Source organism: Acinonyx jubatus, chromosome F2 (genome assembly GCF_027475565.1).
Source record: "Acinonyx jubatus isolate Ajub_Pintada_27869175 chromosome F2, VMU_Ajub_asm_v1.0, whole genome shotgun sequence".
NCBI classification, from domain to species: domain Eukaryota; kingdom Metazoa; phylum Chordata; class Mammalia; order Carnivora; family Felidae; genus Acinonyx; species Acinonyx jubatus.
In genome coordinates this window covers 1,302,841-1,316,665 of record NC_069394.1, presented here as the reverse complement: position 1 = coordinate 1,316,665, position 13,825 = coordinate 1,302,841, and the positions used below count along the sequence as shown (strand labels likewise).

Genomic DNA, 13,825 nt, shown 5'->3' with positions numbered 1-13,825 from the left:
CCACTGTTGGCCACCGGCCAGTCCTGTCCTCTGTGGTCTTGACTGTCATTTTTTCTTCAGGCCACGGTAGGATCGCACAGCCCAGTTCACCTGGACCTGGCTGTGCCTAAGGCCTGTACTAAAAGGGAACCACGAAGAGCCCGCAGGCCTCCCCGGAATTCTTTCTGCCCTCCGTCTAGTGACCAGCCGTGTTCCAGCAGCGCCCGTGCTGGGGGCCCAGCCCCGGAATGACAACGACCGACAGAGCAGAGCCCACCTACTAGCAACGCACGTGGGCCGCTGTGGTTTCCAGCCACAGAGACTGGGTGCCTGTCTGCTGGTAGAAAGTAGCCGGGATTATTCTGGCCAAGTGAGGCGGGTCACTTCCTTTTTCTGGGTGCCAGCTTGTTCTGGAAATCCAGATTTCCTCGTCTGCAAAGTGGCCTCTCTCTCAGGGTTCTTAATACTCGAAGAGGTGGTTGGCACAGTTGGGGCTACAGACGGGCCGCATCAGTGGAGGGACAGGTCACATGCACTGGCTGGGGCCACAGGCCAGTCAGCGTGAGTTTGGGCTTATTCCCTCAGCACCTGCCCGGCCCTACTGAAGAAGCCCCTTGGCTCCTCAGGGCACTTGCCAGCTCTTGGGGGCCCAGGGCCTGGACCCTTGAAGTCAAGTGGACAACCGCCAAAGCAACAGCGTCGGCAACAGGAGCTCTTTGGCACCACTGGGGGCACGCACGGGCTTCGAAGGGCCTGGGGCAGCCCACGCGGTCAGGAGCTGCTTCAGCAACCCAGGGAATCCAGGCTTCCTGGCCGGGACCAGACCCTTGATGTGACCAGGCCTGTCACTTTCCTCTTCTTTTTAAGAAATGTTTATTTGTTTTTGAGGGGAGGGGGAGGCGGCAGAGAGAAAAGGAGAGAGAATCCCAAGCAGGCTCCATGCCTCAGGGTTCCATCCCACGAGCCATAGATCATGGCCCCAGCAGATCGACTGAGCCACGCAGGCGCCCGACCCCCGTCGCCTTTCCACTTCTCATCCTACAGGGCTCGGTGTGGCCTCGGCTCCAGAATGATCTAGGGGGGATCGGAGGGAAGAGGAGCACTCCCCGGAAGGAAAGGTGCGCTCTCAACGGAACGCGTGAGGGAAGGGATCCTGAGCAGAAACAAACAACAGCCACCCTCAGATGCCACCCCTGAACCTGCTGGAAAAGAAAAATAACCCGCAGCCCAGGATGAAGTCACCGTTCTAGCCGGCAAAGAAAAAGCCCTCGTCTGGCACCTGGTTGTGGGAGCAACACACGCAGGACAGGAAGCGACCCGGACAGCCTGAAGAAGAAAACCGTTCGCCATCCGTTTTGATGATTTATAGAGTAACACCCGTTGTCCACCTGGCCTTTGGTCGGACCCTAGCCTAGATTCCCGAAGCAACAGTGCCCTGGGCCCCTTTCCAGTGTGAGCCCCTCACCCCACGCGACGGGGAGAACCCCTCTCCTTCCCGGGTCCCCCAGACGCTTCGCGGCTACCGTCTACCTCTGCTCAATGCACCGTTTGCGCTTCTCTCCGGCTCGCGTTTGATTTCGGTCCTGCGTGAAGCCTAGAGCCCCTTCGGCCGGTCCTGCGGACCCTCCCCTGGGTCCTCGGGCAGCGCCCGCCGCCGTCAATGTGAAGCCCCCACTGCAAGCCGCTGGCGAGGGAGACCGGGAGCCAGAGGGGGTCTCCGCAGCCGGGAGGAGGGCCGCGATCGCGAAGCCGCCCCGCCGCGGGCGCTCCCGGCCCCTCTCCGGGGAGCGAGCCCCCCGGGCCTCCCTCGGACGGCCCTCTGCCCCCGCGGCGCCGCCCCCGCTCTCCACCCGCACGCGCCTCGTCGGCTCGTTCGTTCGCCCCGCGGCCGCCTCGGCCACCGTCTGGCCTCACCCGGGCCCGGCTGCAGGCGAGGGAGGCAGGGCTCGCAGGGGGTCGCGGCTCCGGGAGGCGGGCGGGGCGGGCGAGGTCCCCCGGACACCGCCGCGAGCGGAGCCAGCGTCCTGCGCGCGCAGCCCACGCGGGGAGCAGCCGGGGCGCGCAGTGCCCCCCCGCGGCCTAGAGCGTCACCGAGAGCCGCCCGCGCCGCGGCCTCCCGGGCAGCCGAGCGCACAGTCCTCCCGCGGCCTAGAGCGTCACCGGAAGTGCCCGCGCCGCGGCGCTGGGGACGGCGGCGCTTCCGGCGGACGGCGGGGCTGCAGGTGAGTGGCGGTGGGCGGCTACGGGCTGTGCCGGGGCGGGAACCTGGCGTCCGGGCGGGTGCGCGCGCGTCTGCCGGGCTCTCGTTTGGAAGGAGCTGCACGTGCGCCGTGGGGAGTGACAGCCTCAGGGGCGTCTCCCCGGACCGGCGTGACGGCCTCGGGAGCCCCCTGACCAGTGAGATGGCCTCAGGGGTCGCTTCATTACCAGCTGCTCACGCACTTGAACCTTCCCTTGTTTTTAGTCGAAATGGCGTCATGTCCAAGGTTTCTTCCCGAGCAAGTTGGAGACGAAATGTCCGTACAGGCAGGTCTCTGCCAGCACCCGTGATCTCACTGTTGGGGTGACTCCCCAGAAGCGAAGTCACAGTAGGACTGTAAGGCCTTTGTAAGTTGTCCAGCGCCCCCCTCCCCCCAGCGGGGCACTTACTCTCCAGCGTTGGTGGAGGACCGTGCCTGTCTCCCCCAACCTTCTCCTCGCCCCCAAGGTGCTGCCACATTAGAGTCAAAAGTGATATTTTAAATTCTGTTTCTTCAAAAAAAAATTTTAACGTTTATTCATTTTTAAGAGACAGAATTTGAGCAGGGGAGGGGCAGAGAGAGAGGGAGACACAGAATCCGAAGCAGGTTCCAAGCTTTGAGCTGTCAGCACAGAGCCGGACGCAGGGGCTCGAACTCACAAACCGCAGGATCACGACTTGAGCCGAAGTCGGACGCCGAACCGACTGAGCCACCCAGGCGCCCCTAAATTACATTTCTCAATTGCAAATGAGGTGGGACAAATGAGGGACTTACATTAAAAAATATATTGGCCACTTGTCTGCTTTCTTTTTGTGGTTACTTGTTTGTGACTTTTACCAATTTTCACGTTTTCTCATTAATACGTAGTGGTCTTTATACATTAAGGATATGAATCTTTATGTTACAAACATACCCCCACCCAGTTTTTTTTTTCATTTCTTTGTTTATCCTAAATTTCTTTGTGTAGTTAAATCTGTCAGACTTTAGTATCAAGCATAGCAAAGTCACTTCTCAATCCAAAAGTGCACCAGTCAAATAACATTTGTAAGTTTAGTTAGTTAGTAGAGTACATGAGAGTGGGAAGGGCACAGAGAGAGAGAGAGAGAGAGAGAGAGAGAGAGAGAGAATCCCAAGCAGGCTCTGTGCAGTCAGCACAGAGCCTGATGTGGGGCTCGATTCCACGAACCATGAAATCATGGCCAGAGTTGAACTCCAGAGTCGGATGCCTAACCTCCTGAGTCACCCAGGCGCCCCTCAAATGACTTTTTATTTTTGGGGGGTTCATATTTTTATATTCAAATCTTTACGATTATCAAGAAAAAAGTAATTCCCTAGACACGTCTCCAGACGTTTGAGCGCTGACCGGAGGCCTTGTGGGCTTGTTCCTCATGGAGCGAAGCCACCGCAGGCAGCGAGCGAGCAGGGGCTGCCACACCCAGCTGCGCGCTCCGTCTGCTGGGGACAGGACGGGGGAGCCAGCGTGGTCCAGACAGCATTCCCAGGGGGTATCCTCCGGGACACTAGTTCCTGGGGTGTCACGACTTTGATTTCTCGTGGCAGAAACAGGCACAGTGCATGAGGTGGCTCCTTCAGGGTCTCCAGGAGCAGCTCTGACCTCTCGGAAGGCATTCTGGGCTCGTCCCCACTTTCCAAACTGGCATTTTCCGCCCCATGTCTTCTTTCTTACTCAGGCAGGTGTACCCGCTGCTGGCGTTCCCACAAGGCACAGCGAGGCGCGCCCCCAGGTCTGGTCTCCAGCACACCAATGAGACGGCCACCCTGATGGACACACACACAGGTGAGGGGTGGACAGGCAGGTGGGGCTGGGGGGGAGGGGACAGCTTAGGCATCGGGGCCCCCAGAGGCCACCTGCCCAGCGGCTAGGGATGTAGCTGGGATGGGGCAGCACCACCCCATCCCCTCTGCCCGGCCCGGTTCCCACCCCGCTGCCTGCTATCCTCGCCACTGCCTGCTGTATCCCTTTGCTCTCCTGGCCCAGCTCTGCACCCCCCTCTCTTTGGCCCCCCCGCCTGGAGACTTCTGAGAATGAGACTCTTAATTCTGGCCCTGTTTCTCAGCACCCCGGCTAGGCTAGCTTGGGCCCAGACCAGGCGGCCGGAAGAGTATGATGAGTGAGAATCTGGCTAGCCTCCCGCCCACTGCCCTCTCGGGCTCCGGGCTCCCTCTGTCCTGAAGACTTAAGGCCATGCTTGAGGGCTGTCGAAGCTGAGGACTCCTATCCAGTTTACTGCTGTTGCTGCGGTGTGGGACAAGTGGCGCTCGGGACAGCACCGTCTCCCCTCCGTGCAGACACACGCGCTGCCTCGGGCTCTGCCACCGCATACGCTGTCTGCTGCATCGGGGGCGGGGCCTGGGTGGAGTGTGGCCACGGCTGCCAGAGCATTCTGCAGAACCCCACACACCTGCCTCTATTCTCCCTTGGGATCAGAGAACCCCAGTGTCCACGAACAAACACTCGCCCCTTCTTTGGGCCCTGCCTTGAAGCTGCCCTTCAAGTCCCGGACGTCCAGGCTGGGCCTCTCCCTCCCCCACCTGACCTTAACCCTGGCCAGATCCGGTCCACACAGGGCTCTTCACAGTCCCTCGCTTTGGGATGAAATGATTTTAGCAAATGCCAACGCACACAGAGTGGCGGAAGAGAAACGGGTTACAGCAGAACACACATTTTCAGGGAATAAAGAGCACCCTGTGTTGGTTGCTGGCCCTGAGCGCAGGCCGCGAGATCTCTGGCCTGCGAGGGGGTATGGGCGAGCGTGAGGCCAGCGCCGCCCGGATGGGCCTCGTGCATGTCAAGCTGGGGATGGTTCTCCAGTTACAACCATTCGGGAGGACTTCCTTCCGGCAGGGTCTGTCAGCTCTGGCATGTAGACATTCTGGGACAGAAGACGCCTTCTGTAGGGGTGTTCGTGCGTTCTAGGATACGCCCCAGCACCCCTGGCCTCTCCCCACAGGATGCCAGGATGACCCTCTCCCAGTTTTGACAACCAGAGATGTTTTCTGACAAAGCCAGATGTGCCCCGGCGGCAAAGCCGCCCCCGGCGAGAACAAGTGCTCTGTGTTCAGGGGTCCTCAGGGACCCCTGGGAGGTTGTCACTGGGAGGGCCCCCTGCACAGGGCTGCCCCAGGAGGCAAGCAGGTCACAGGACCAGAGGCCTGACCAAGTGGAACCGGAAAGGGTATTCATGCCCCGTCCCTCCAATTCTAATTCTGAATGCCCCTTGCCTCATAACCAGTGCCTATGAGACTCTTTCTTGAATTTCTAAGTCTGCCAAACCACAGGTCAGGCGGGGCCTTCCCAGGGGCCTCCTGTTTCTTAGCCGTGTGCTTGGGCCTGGCCCCACTGCCCTTGCTCAGTTGGACAGCTCCCTCGTTAGGGAACCCATGGGGAATGGCTGTGGGTGCCCATGGGCCCTAACCTGCCTTGCCCCCACCCCAGCTACGCAGGGGGCTTTATCATCTGTGCCCAGCTCTGGGGGCAGAGCGGAGAAGGGAAGTGCCCCAGTCCGGCAATACAGGCACGGCTTTCTTCGGAAAGCTGGTCTGCAGGCTGATGGGCTTGCCCTGGGGACTGCCCTCCACTGGGCCACCTGCAGGGAGGCATCCTTGTCCCCCTTCCCAGGTACCCCCTCCAGGCCCTGCGAAGGTGGCAAGAACCGCCCCGCATTGTGACCTCCCAGTGTTCTGCGACCACATCCCTAAAGGCATTTGTCTAAGTGGGTGCATGGTCTGTGCCCGGGAGCCAGCAGGGCCTAGAGCTGGCAGCAGCCTCCCGCTGGGCAGCCGGGCCCGAGTGGGAGCGGGAGCGGGTTTCCTCAGCCCAGCGGCTCTGTCCCCCGTCGCTGTTGCTTACTCTTGGCACTGATTTCTGAGTAAGCCTTCTGTTGCTTGTGCGGGCCAGAGGCCCTGTGGGTTGTGGGGAGTCTGGGGTTGTAGAAGTGAGCTGGGACCAGGACGCGGGCCACCAGGCGCTCTTAGCCCGCTCCTCCCGGTATCTCTACTTTGGTGATCTGGCTTGCTGCCCGTTTAGTCTGCCTCCCAGGCCATACGGCAGAGCCCAGGCGTCTGTCCCCTGCCCTCCTGAGACTGTGGGTAGAGGCTCAGGCCACCCTGGAGTCACAGCGGAGGGGCCCGATCTGCCCTCTCGTGGCCTTGCCCACTACTAGGAGCACGGCTGTTAAGGAAGGGGAGAGCTGGCAGGAACCGCGCCGGCAGCGCGCAGGTGTCTGCTCTGCGCTGTGACCGCGCCCCTCGCGTGCATGTGCGCTGTCCTAGAGCTTCCTTGGGCCTCAAGTCACACGTCTCTGACCCTCTTTTCCAGCGTCCCTGGCGCCGGCGGCCGGCGGCCGTGCCGCTTCAGTGGCGGAGCGGGGGGCTCCGAGCACAGTGCCAGCGCCGAAGCAGGAGGCTTCCGAAGAAGGGGGGTGCCGCGGGGAGAGCGGTCCGGGGCCGGCCCGGGGGCCTGCCCGGGCGCCGCGGCTTCCGGACGGTCGTGGGGACGAGGAGGCCGGAGGCTCCCCCGGGCCACCAGCCGTCTCCGAGAAACCCGGAGGGGGGGCCGGCCGGGACAGCAGCGGGGTCGCCGCCCCCGACGCAGGCTCCGCGGCGGGGGGGAGAGGCCCCCGGAAAGGGCGGCCTTACCAGTGCGGCGCGTGCGACCGCAGCTTCCAGTGCCACTCGGACGCGGCGAAGCACCGGAGCATTCACTCCGGGGCGAAGCCGTTCGCCTGCAGCGACTGCGGGAAGGCCTTCATCCACAGCTCGCACGTGGTCCGCCACCAGCGCACGCACCACGGCGAGCGGCCCTACGTGTGCGAGGAGTGCGGCCGCGCCTTCGGCCAGAGCTTCAACCTGGTGCGCCACCGGCGCACGCACACGGGGGAGAAGCCGTTCGGCTGCGCCGAGTGCGGCAAGGCCTTCGGCCAGAGGTCGGACGCCGCCAAGCACCGGAGGACGCACACGGGCGAGCGGCCGTACGCCTGCGGCGAGTGCGGGAAGGCCTTCGTCCACAGCTCCAACGTGGCCCGCCACCGGCGCACGCACCGCGGGGTCAGCCCCTACGTGTGCAGGGAGTGCGGCCAGGCCTTCGGCCAGAGCTCCAACCTGCTGCAGCACCGGCGCGTGCACACGGGCGAGAGGCCCTTCCGCTGCCCCGAGTGCGGCCGCGCCTTCAGCCGCAGCTCCTTCCTCAGCGAGCACCGGCGCATCCACACCGGCGAGAAGCCGTACGCCTGCGGCGAGTGCGGCCGCGCCTTCAGGGCCCTGTCCGGCTTCTTCCGGCACCGGCGGGTGCACAGCGGCGAGAAGCCCTTCCGCTGCGGCGAGTGCGGCCGCGCCTTCCGCCTGAGCTCGCACCTGATCCAGCACCGGCGCGTGCACGGCGCCGAGTGAGCCCCGCCCCGCCGCGGCCCGGGGAGGGGGGGGCGGCCTCCGGGCTTTCCGTGCTGTGCCCGCGGCCACCCTGGCCCGCAATCGTTAGAGGAGGGGGGCCTTAGGGGAGGCTGGTCTTCCCGGAGGGGACGCAGGCCTCCCCGAAGACGGGGCTCGGATGGGGATGGGGGGGTCCACCTGAACTAATCCCGCGTCCACACGCCTCTTGCGGAGGTGTGATTCGCGTACGGTGAAACGCACGGATCTCGCGTGCGGGTTTCCGGAGACTGGACAAACCATCTGATCTGACCTTTAGAACCATCATTCTGTCCAGATTCTAGACTATTTCCGTCGCCCCCTTCAGCCGTCAGCATCAGAGGCGAGCAGCGACCTCGTTTCTGTCACTATAGTTCTGCTCGGTCTAGAACTTGATGTAAATAGAATGATTTAATATTTACTTTTCTGTCTTCCTTCTTTCCCTCTACTCCAGGTTTTTGAGATCCGTCTATCAGTGTTTTGGTTTGTTTTTGTTCTTGTTTAGTTCTTTTAAAAGGCAGGAGTCACTGTCGACTTTGTATCAATCTGTGTTTATGTCTGTGTGTCTCCACCCAAGTACAGCCCTTGGTACAGAAAATGCCACAGCAGAACAGACTCCACGGAAGAGGGAAACGTGTAGGGGAGTGTGTGAAAGATGGCACACGGAGGAGAGCGCAGGCTGGCAGGAGGCGGCGAGAACACAACTCTGCCTTCGGTGAGCGCAGCTTGGAGAGCTCTCTCTGCTCAGCCTCGGAAACACAGTGCAAGAAAAGGGAGTTTAAGATACCGGTACTTTGAACAAATGTTTCCCCAGCACACACCTGTCCAGGCTTTGTGCCACTCTGCTGGGAGAGACAGATTCGTGTGACATCTGCACGCGGGGACTTCGCAGGTTAGAGAGGTTACAGACCAGGGTAACGAGCCATGCGGTGTCCAACAAAAAGTCCAGGAACAGAAGTTCCTCCAGGGGACGAAGCACAGGACAGAGGTGCACACCCATGACGGGACAAGGTGAAGACGCCGGGAAGGGCTCCCAGGGGAGGTGACGCCTGAGCTGGTTCTTCAGGAGTTTTAATCAACAAACGGGCTAAATGTGTTCAAAGCAGGTCAGGGTGCACTAGGGGGTGTGAAGGGGTATGAGAAATGTGCTCACCCACAGGACCTCGCAATCTGCAGTCAGAAAAGGCAGGAAGTAAAATTTAAGTGAATTCACTGTTCTTGACTTAACCTTTCATATCACACTGTGACAGCGTCGTGGATATATGTGTCACCTGCCAGGTAAGAATGGTGAGATGTCTTTGTCACATGTCCTAGAACTCTGCCGTAATGAATTGAGTGAGGTCCTGTTGTTGAAAGTTTATCGTGGAAGATAAATCTGAGCAGTCACCTGGCCATGAGTTCTGGGGTCCAGCTTCATGATCCAAATCTATCCTGGTCAGGCTGTGGTTTGGTGCCACCTCATGGTAATTGTCTGCTCTGCTTTAACTACTGATGGTGAATCATTTGGGGTCCTGTTACTGGCTGGGACCTCAAAAATCGCACAAGTCTAGGGCTCTTGAGGGCACCTATTGAATTCTTTGAGAGAGAGAGTGTGCATGTGCCAGTTGGGGAGGGGCAGAGAGAGGGGGAAAGAGAGAGAGAATCCCAAGCATGCTCTGTGCTGTCAGCGCAGAGCCCGATAGGGGGCTCAGTCTCATGAACTGTGGGATCGTGACCTGAGCTGAAATTGAGTTGGTCACTTAGCCAACTGAGCCACCCAGGCGCCCCTCCACCTATTTCTTTTAAGATGTGAGTTTTAGGGGCACCTGGGTGGCTCAGTCGGTTGAGCATCTGACTTTGGCTCCGGTCATGATCTCCTGGTTTGTGAGTTTGAGCCCCACGTTGGGCTCTGTGCTGACAGCTCAGAGCCTGGGGCCTGCTTCGGATTCTGTGTCTCCCTCTTTCTCTGTCCCTCCTGCACTCATGCTCTGTCTGTCTCTGTCTCTCTCTCTCTCTCTCAGTAATATAATAAATAAATGTTAAAAAATTAAAAAAAAAAAAAAGATGTGAGTTTTGGCCCAGGGGTGTGCAGCCTGTAGGGGCAGAATTGCCCTCAGAGTGTATTCAGTGGCACCACAGCTATTGAGCTGCTGGCTCTTGGGCCAGTGAGGTGGGAAACCGAGCGTGGGACTCCCATGCTGAGCCAAGATCCTCAGATAGGCTGAAGGGTCCCAGGTTCATGGTGCCTCTCAGATACCAGTGGAGGAAAGCTTCCCCTACTTAGATCTGTGGTGTTCCTGTTTATAAAGTCAGGTGGTGAGCTTACAGAGATCACCAGGCACACAGAAAGCTCTCACTGAATGAGGGTCAAAGAAAACAGCAAACGGTGCACATCAACCTCAGAACTCAGATAATGAAATTACCAGATAATGCAGGCAAGGGAGTAGTTCTGTATGAAGTGTGTACAGGAATGAGAAAGCAATAAAAGGCTATCAGGTATGAGCAGGCACAGTTTTTAAAAGACAACTTTTAGAAATTAAAAGTATAATTGTTGATAGAATTCACTAGGTAGGTTAAATATCAGATTAGACACTGCTGAAGAAAGCATTAGTGTAATGGAAGATACATCCAAGGAAATCCAGAATACCACACACACAAGGAGATGGAAAATATAAAGGAAATGTTAAAGGATTTGTAAAGCAGAATAAGAAGGTCTGGCATGGACCTGACAGGAGCCCCAGGAGGAGAGAGTGAAGGAGAGGACACCCAGTGAGGGCCTGCAGTGACAAGCCTCACGATTAGGCGAATTCCAACTTCATCAGCGGCTGGCTGCCACAGCCCACCCGGTCCCTCTGCTCCAGCCAAGCTCAAGCTCTCATATTGTGCAAGGTTAAGGATGGAGGTGAAGGTAGGTCAGGCAGGGAGACGTCATCCAACCCCACCAGGGGAAGATGAGTGTTTGCACTCCCAATTTTAACCAGTCCAGTCTCCCCATAATTGGGCCAACAAAATAATCAACGATAGGAAAAGGACATTGAAATCATTACCCACAGCCTGGAAGTTCCAGCCACCCTCAAGACCCAAAACCATCACCTTCGATAGTTAAGTCATAAAAGGCAACTGCAAACAAGTAGTGCCAATCCACAGCTGAGAGCCTGGAGGGGGCTGGCATGTATGCAGGCTCACTCCATTCTTCACGAGGACGAGATGCTGTGCTTCACAGGACTGAACTGTTTTGGAACCCCATTTACAGTATTCCTACGAGCTTTTCTTTATTTAATGAAAAACATAAATTCCCAGGTCTGGGAAGCATGATGTAGAGGAAGCAGCAAAATAAAGAGAAATCCACACCTAAACACAACACAGTGAAAGCACAGACCAGCAAGAAGAGATCTTTATGTCCAAGAGACTCAATCACCCACAAAGCAGCCATGGTCACACCATCGGTCGAGTCCTCAAAGCAACAGAGGCAGCAGTCGGTTGGTGCCTCTGACGTGCTGGGAGGAAACCCCTACAACTGCATGCCCGGCAAAATTATTGTTCATAAAGAAGGTGAACATGGACATTCACAGACACATAAAATATAAGACAGTTTACCACTGGAGCTTTGACTGAAACAGCCTCTCCAGTTTACCCTGCAGAACGAAAGCAAATGATAGAATAATGGTCTTCGACATGAGGTGGAGCGGTGAGCAAACAAAATGACTGATATGAACTAGGTCCAAGCACCACGTTTCGAACAGGGATGTCGACTGAAACACTAAACAACAAAGCACGTCTGCTAGAAGGGGGTGTAAATGCTCGGAGATCCTCCTACAGTTGGGAAGGGATGTAAGACTCTAATATTTGATAAATATGTGTAATATAGGGGTTCCTGGGGCTCAGTCAGTTAAGTGTCCAACTCTTGGTTTCGGCTCAGGCCACAATCTCACGGTTCATGAGTTCGAGCCCTGCGTCAGGCTCTGTGCTGACAGTGCAGAGCCTGCTTGGGATTCTCTCCCCCTCTCTCTGACTCTTCCCCATTTGTGCCATCTCTGTTTCTCTCAAAATAAATAAACTTTAAAAATAAATAAATAGAAGCACCTGGGTGGTTCAGTCGCTTGGGTGTCTGACTTCAGCTCAGGTCATGATCTCAGGGTTCGTGAGTTCGAGCCCTGCAGGGGATGAGCCCCACTTCTCTCTCCCTGTCTCCACTACAGCACAGCCACCCCTCCAGGGGTGCAGAGGGGCCTACTGGGGCCAGCCTCCCCAGACACAGCCCAAGTATCCACCATGCGGGCCTCATGGGCGACCCGGCCATGCTCACACCTGGCGAGCGGGCTGAGCGCCTCGTGGGTGGGTGGACACAGGCAGCCTGATGCTCAGGGTCACCACACCACACGGGGCTCCCTGTCCCCCTTCTGGCCTTATACTGTTCCACAGTTCTCGGGGAAGGAAGACAGGTGACAGGGGACTTGGTGTCATAGGCATGCTAGTCAGAGAGGTGCCCATCCTACGAAGGGCCTGTGCTGACCGTGGGGGCCCAGGAACCCAGACGACGCTGACCCAGGCCGCCTGCTTTCCCTCCTTGTCTGTGGCCTGCACGCTCAGTCTCGTGAGCCGCTCCCCCAGCTTCTGTAGGAATCTGGCGAAAGAAGGGCCACACTTCCCAAACTGGCCCCTGGCCCACCCACCGGCCAGGTAAGGCGTCGGCCCACGCGCCTCCCTCGCTGCTGCCCTCCCAGAGTGGAGGGTGAAGCCCCGGGGCCACAGGGCCACTGCCTGCGCCACCAAAGAGCCCTCCACAGGATGGAGGGAGAGTCATTCCAGACTTGACTTCACAGAAAGGGACAGTGCAGGCATCTGAAACACGACAGGCTAAGGGGCAAACAGAAAAGCCTTTCCACGCTTGAGAAGATGCTCAGCCCCCTTCCACCTTGTGTGTGTGTGTGTGTGTGTGTGACTTTTGAGAGAGAGAGAGAGTCTGAGCGGGGGAGGTGCAGAGAGAGAGAGACAGAGACAGAGAATCTGAAGCAGGCTCTGCACTGACAGCAGCCAGCCCGACGTGGGCATGAACACATGAACCCCGAAATCGTGACCTGAGCTCAACCGACTGAGCCGCCCAGGCACCCCCCACCCTGTTCCACCTTTTATAAGAAAATCAAACGTGTGGCAACTAAGGCCCCCTTACCCTGCTCCACACTCCTTGAGAGATGCTGGGTACATGCGGCCCTGGGATGGCACAGGGCAGACGACGGCGGTGCACACGGGCTTCAACCCCAGTCCTCCTTCCAGGAACTCACATTCAAGTGCGCCTGGACGTGGGTACGAGTGGACGTGCTGCCGGAGCGGTGTGAAGAGACACTGCGGCAGAGCAGCTTGGAAAGTGGGCATCTGTCCCCAGGCAGTTGGGGAGTGTGGGCTCCGTGTCCAGGGGCTGCTCTGGGACGACTGCCAGGACAGCACAGGTGAAAATGCCAAGGTGCCCGAGGGCAGAGGGAGGACAGAAGGCATTGGGGGGAGAACAGAGGGAGGAGGGGGCAGACCAGAAGCCTCCAGCAGCTGCCTCTGGGGATCCGGAGGTCAGGAGCGCATGCAGCCTTATTCAGATGAATGTCCTGTGGCCTAATCACTTGGCATTCCTTACACACATCCCACTATGAGAAACTCCCCTCTGCCTGTGAGGACACTCGTCACAGTGAGAAAGCTTCTAGAACCACAGCCATGGCAACGGAGAATAAAGGGAACACTTCGGTACAGAAACAGGAAGGGTGAGAAGGGCAAACCAGGAGCAAGTATGCCGACAAGTTAGATAGTCCAGGAGAGAGGGACTAGCTGAACAGATGCGAACCACCAAAACTGATGCAGGAAGAAACGGAAAATCCAAAAGGCCTATCACAAGTAAGGAGAATGAATCGGCAATTTAAAAACTTCCCACAAAGAAAAGCCCAGGCCCAGATGACTTCACTGGCGAATTCTACAAAACACGTTAAAGAAGCAGCAACACCAGGACCCCTGGGGGCTCAGTCGGGTAGGCATCCAACTTCGGCCCAGGTCATGATCTCGCGGTTCGTGGGTTCCAGCCCCACATCGGGCTCTGTGCTGACGGCTCCGAGCCTGGAGCCTGCTTCCGATTCTGTGTCTTCCCCTGTCTCTGCCCCTCTCCTACTTGTGTGCATGCTCGCTCTCTCTCTCTCTCTCTCTCTCTCTCTCTCTCTCTCAAA

General features: G+C 58.2%; 1 protein-coding gene across 1 annotated transcript; it reads left to right on the top strand.

Moving 5' to 3' along the window:
* The first annotated feature begins 1,554 nt into the window (after nucleotides 1-1,554).
* ZNF696 (zinc finger protein 696) lies at nucleotides 1,555-13,814 on the top strand. The gene is made up of 3 exons (XM_053208482.1): nucleotides 1,555-2,201; nucleotides 3,911-4,017; nucleotides 6,559-13,814. Exons 2-3 carry the CDS (start codon nucleotides 4,002-4,004, stop codon nucleotides 7,626-7,628), a joined length of 1,086 nt encoding a protein of 361 aa, XP_053064457.1. The 5' UTR covers nucleotides 1,555-2,201; nucleotides 3,911-4,001; the 3' UTR covers nucleotides 7,629-13,814.
* Nucleotides 13,815-13,825: the final 11 nt, after the last annotated feature.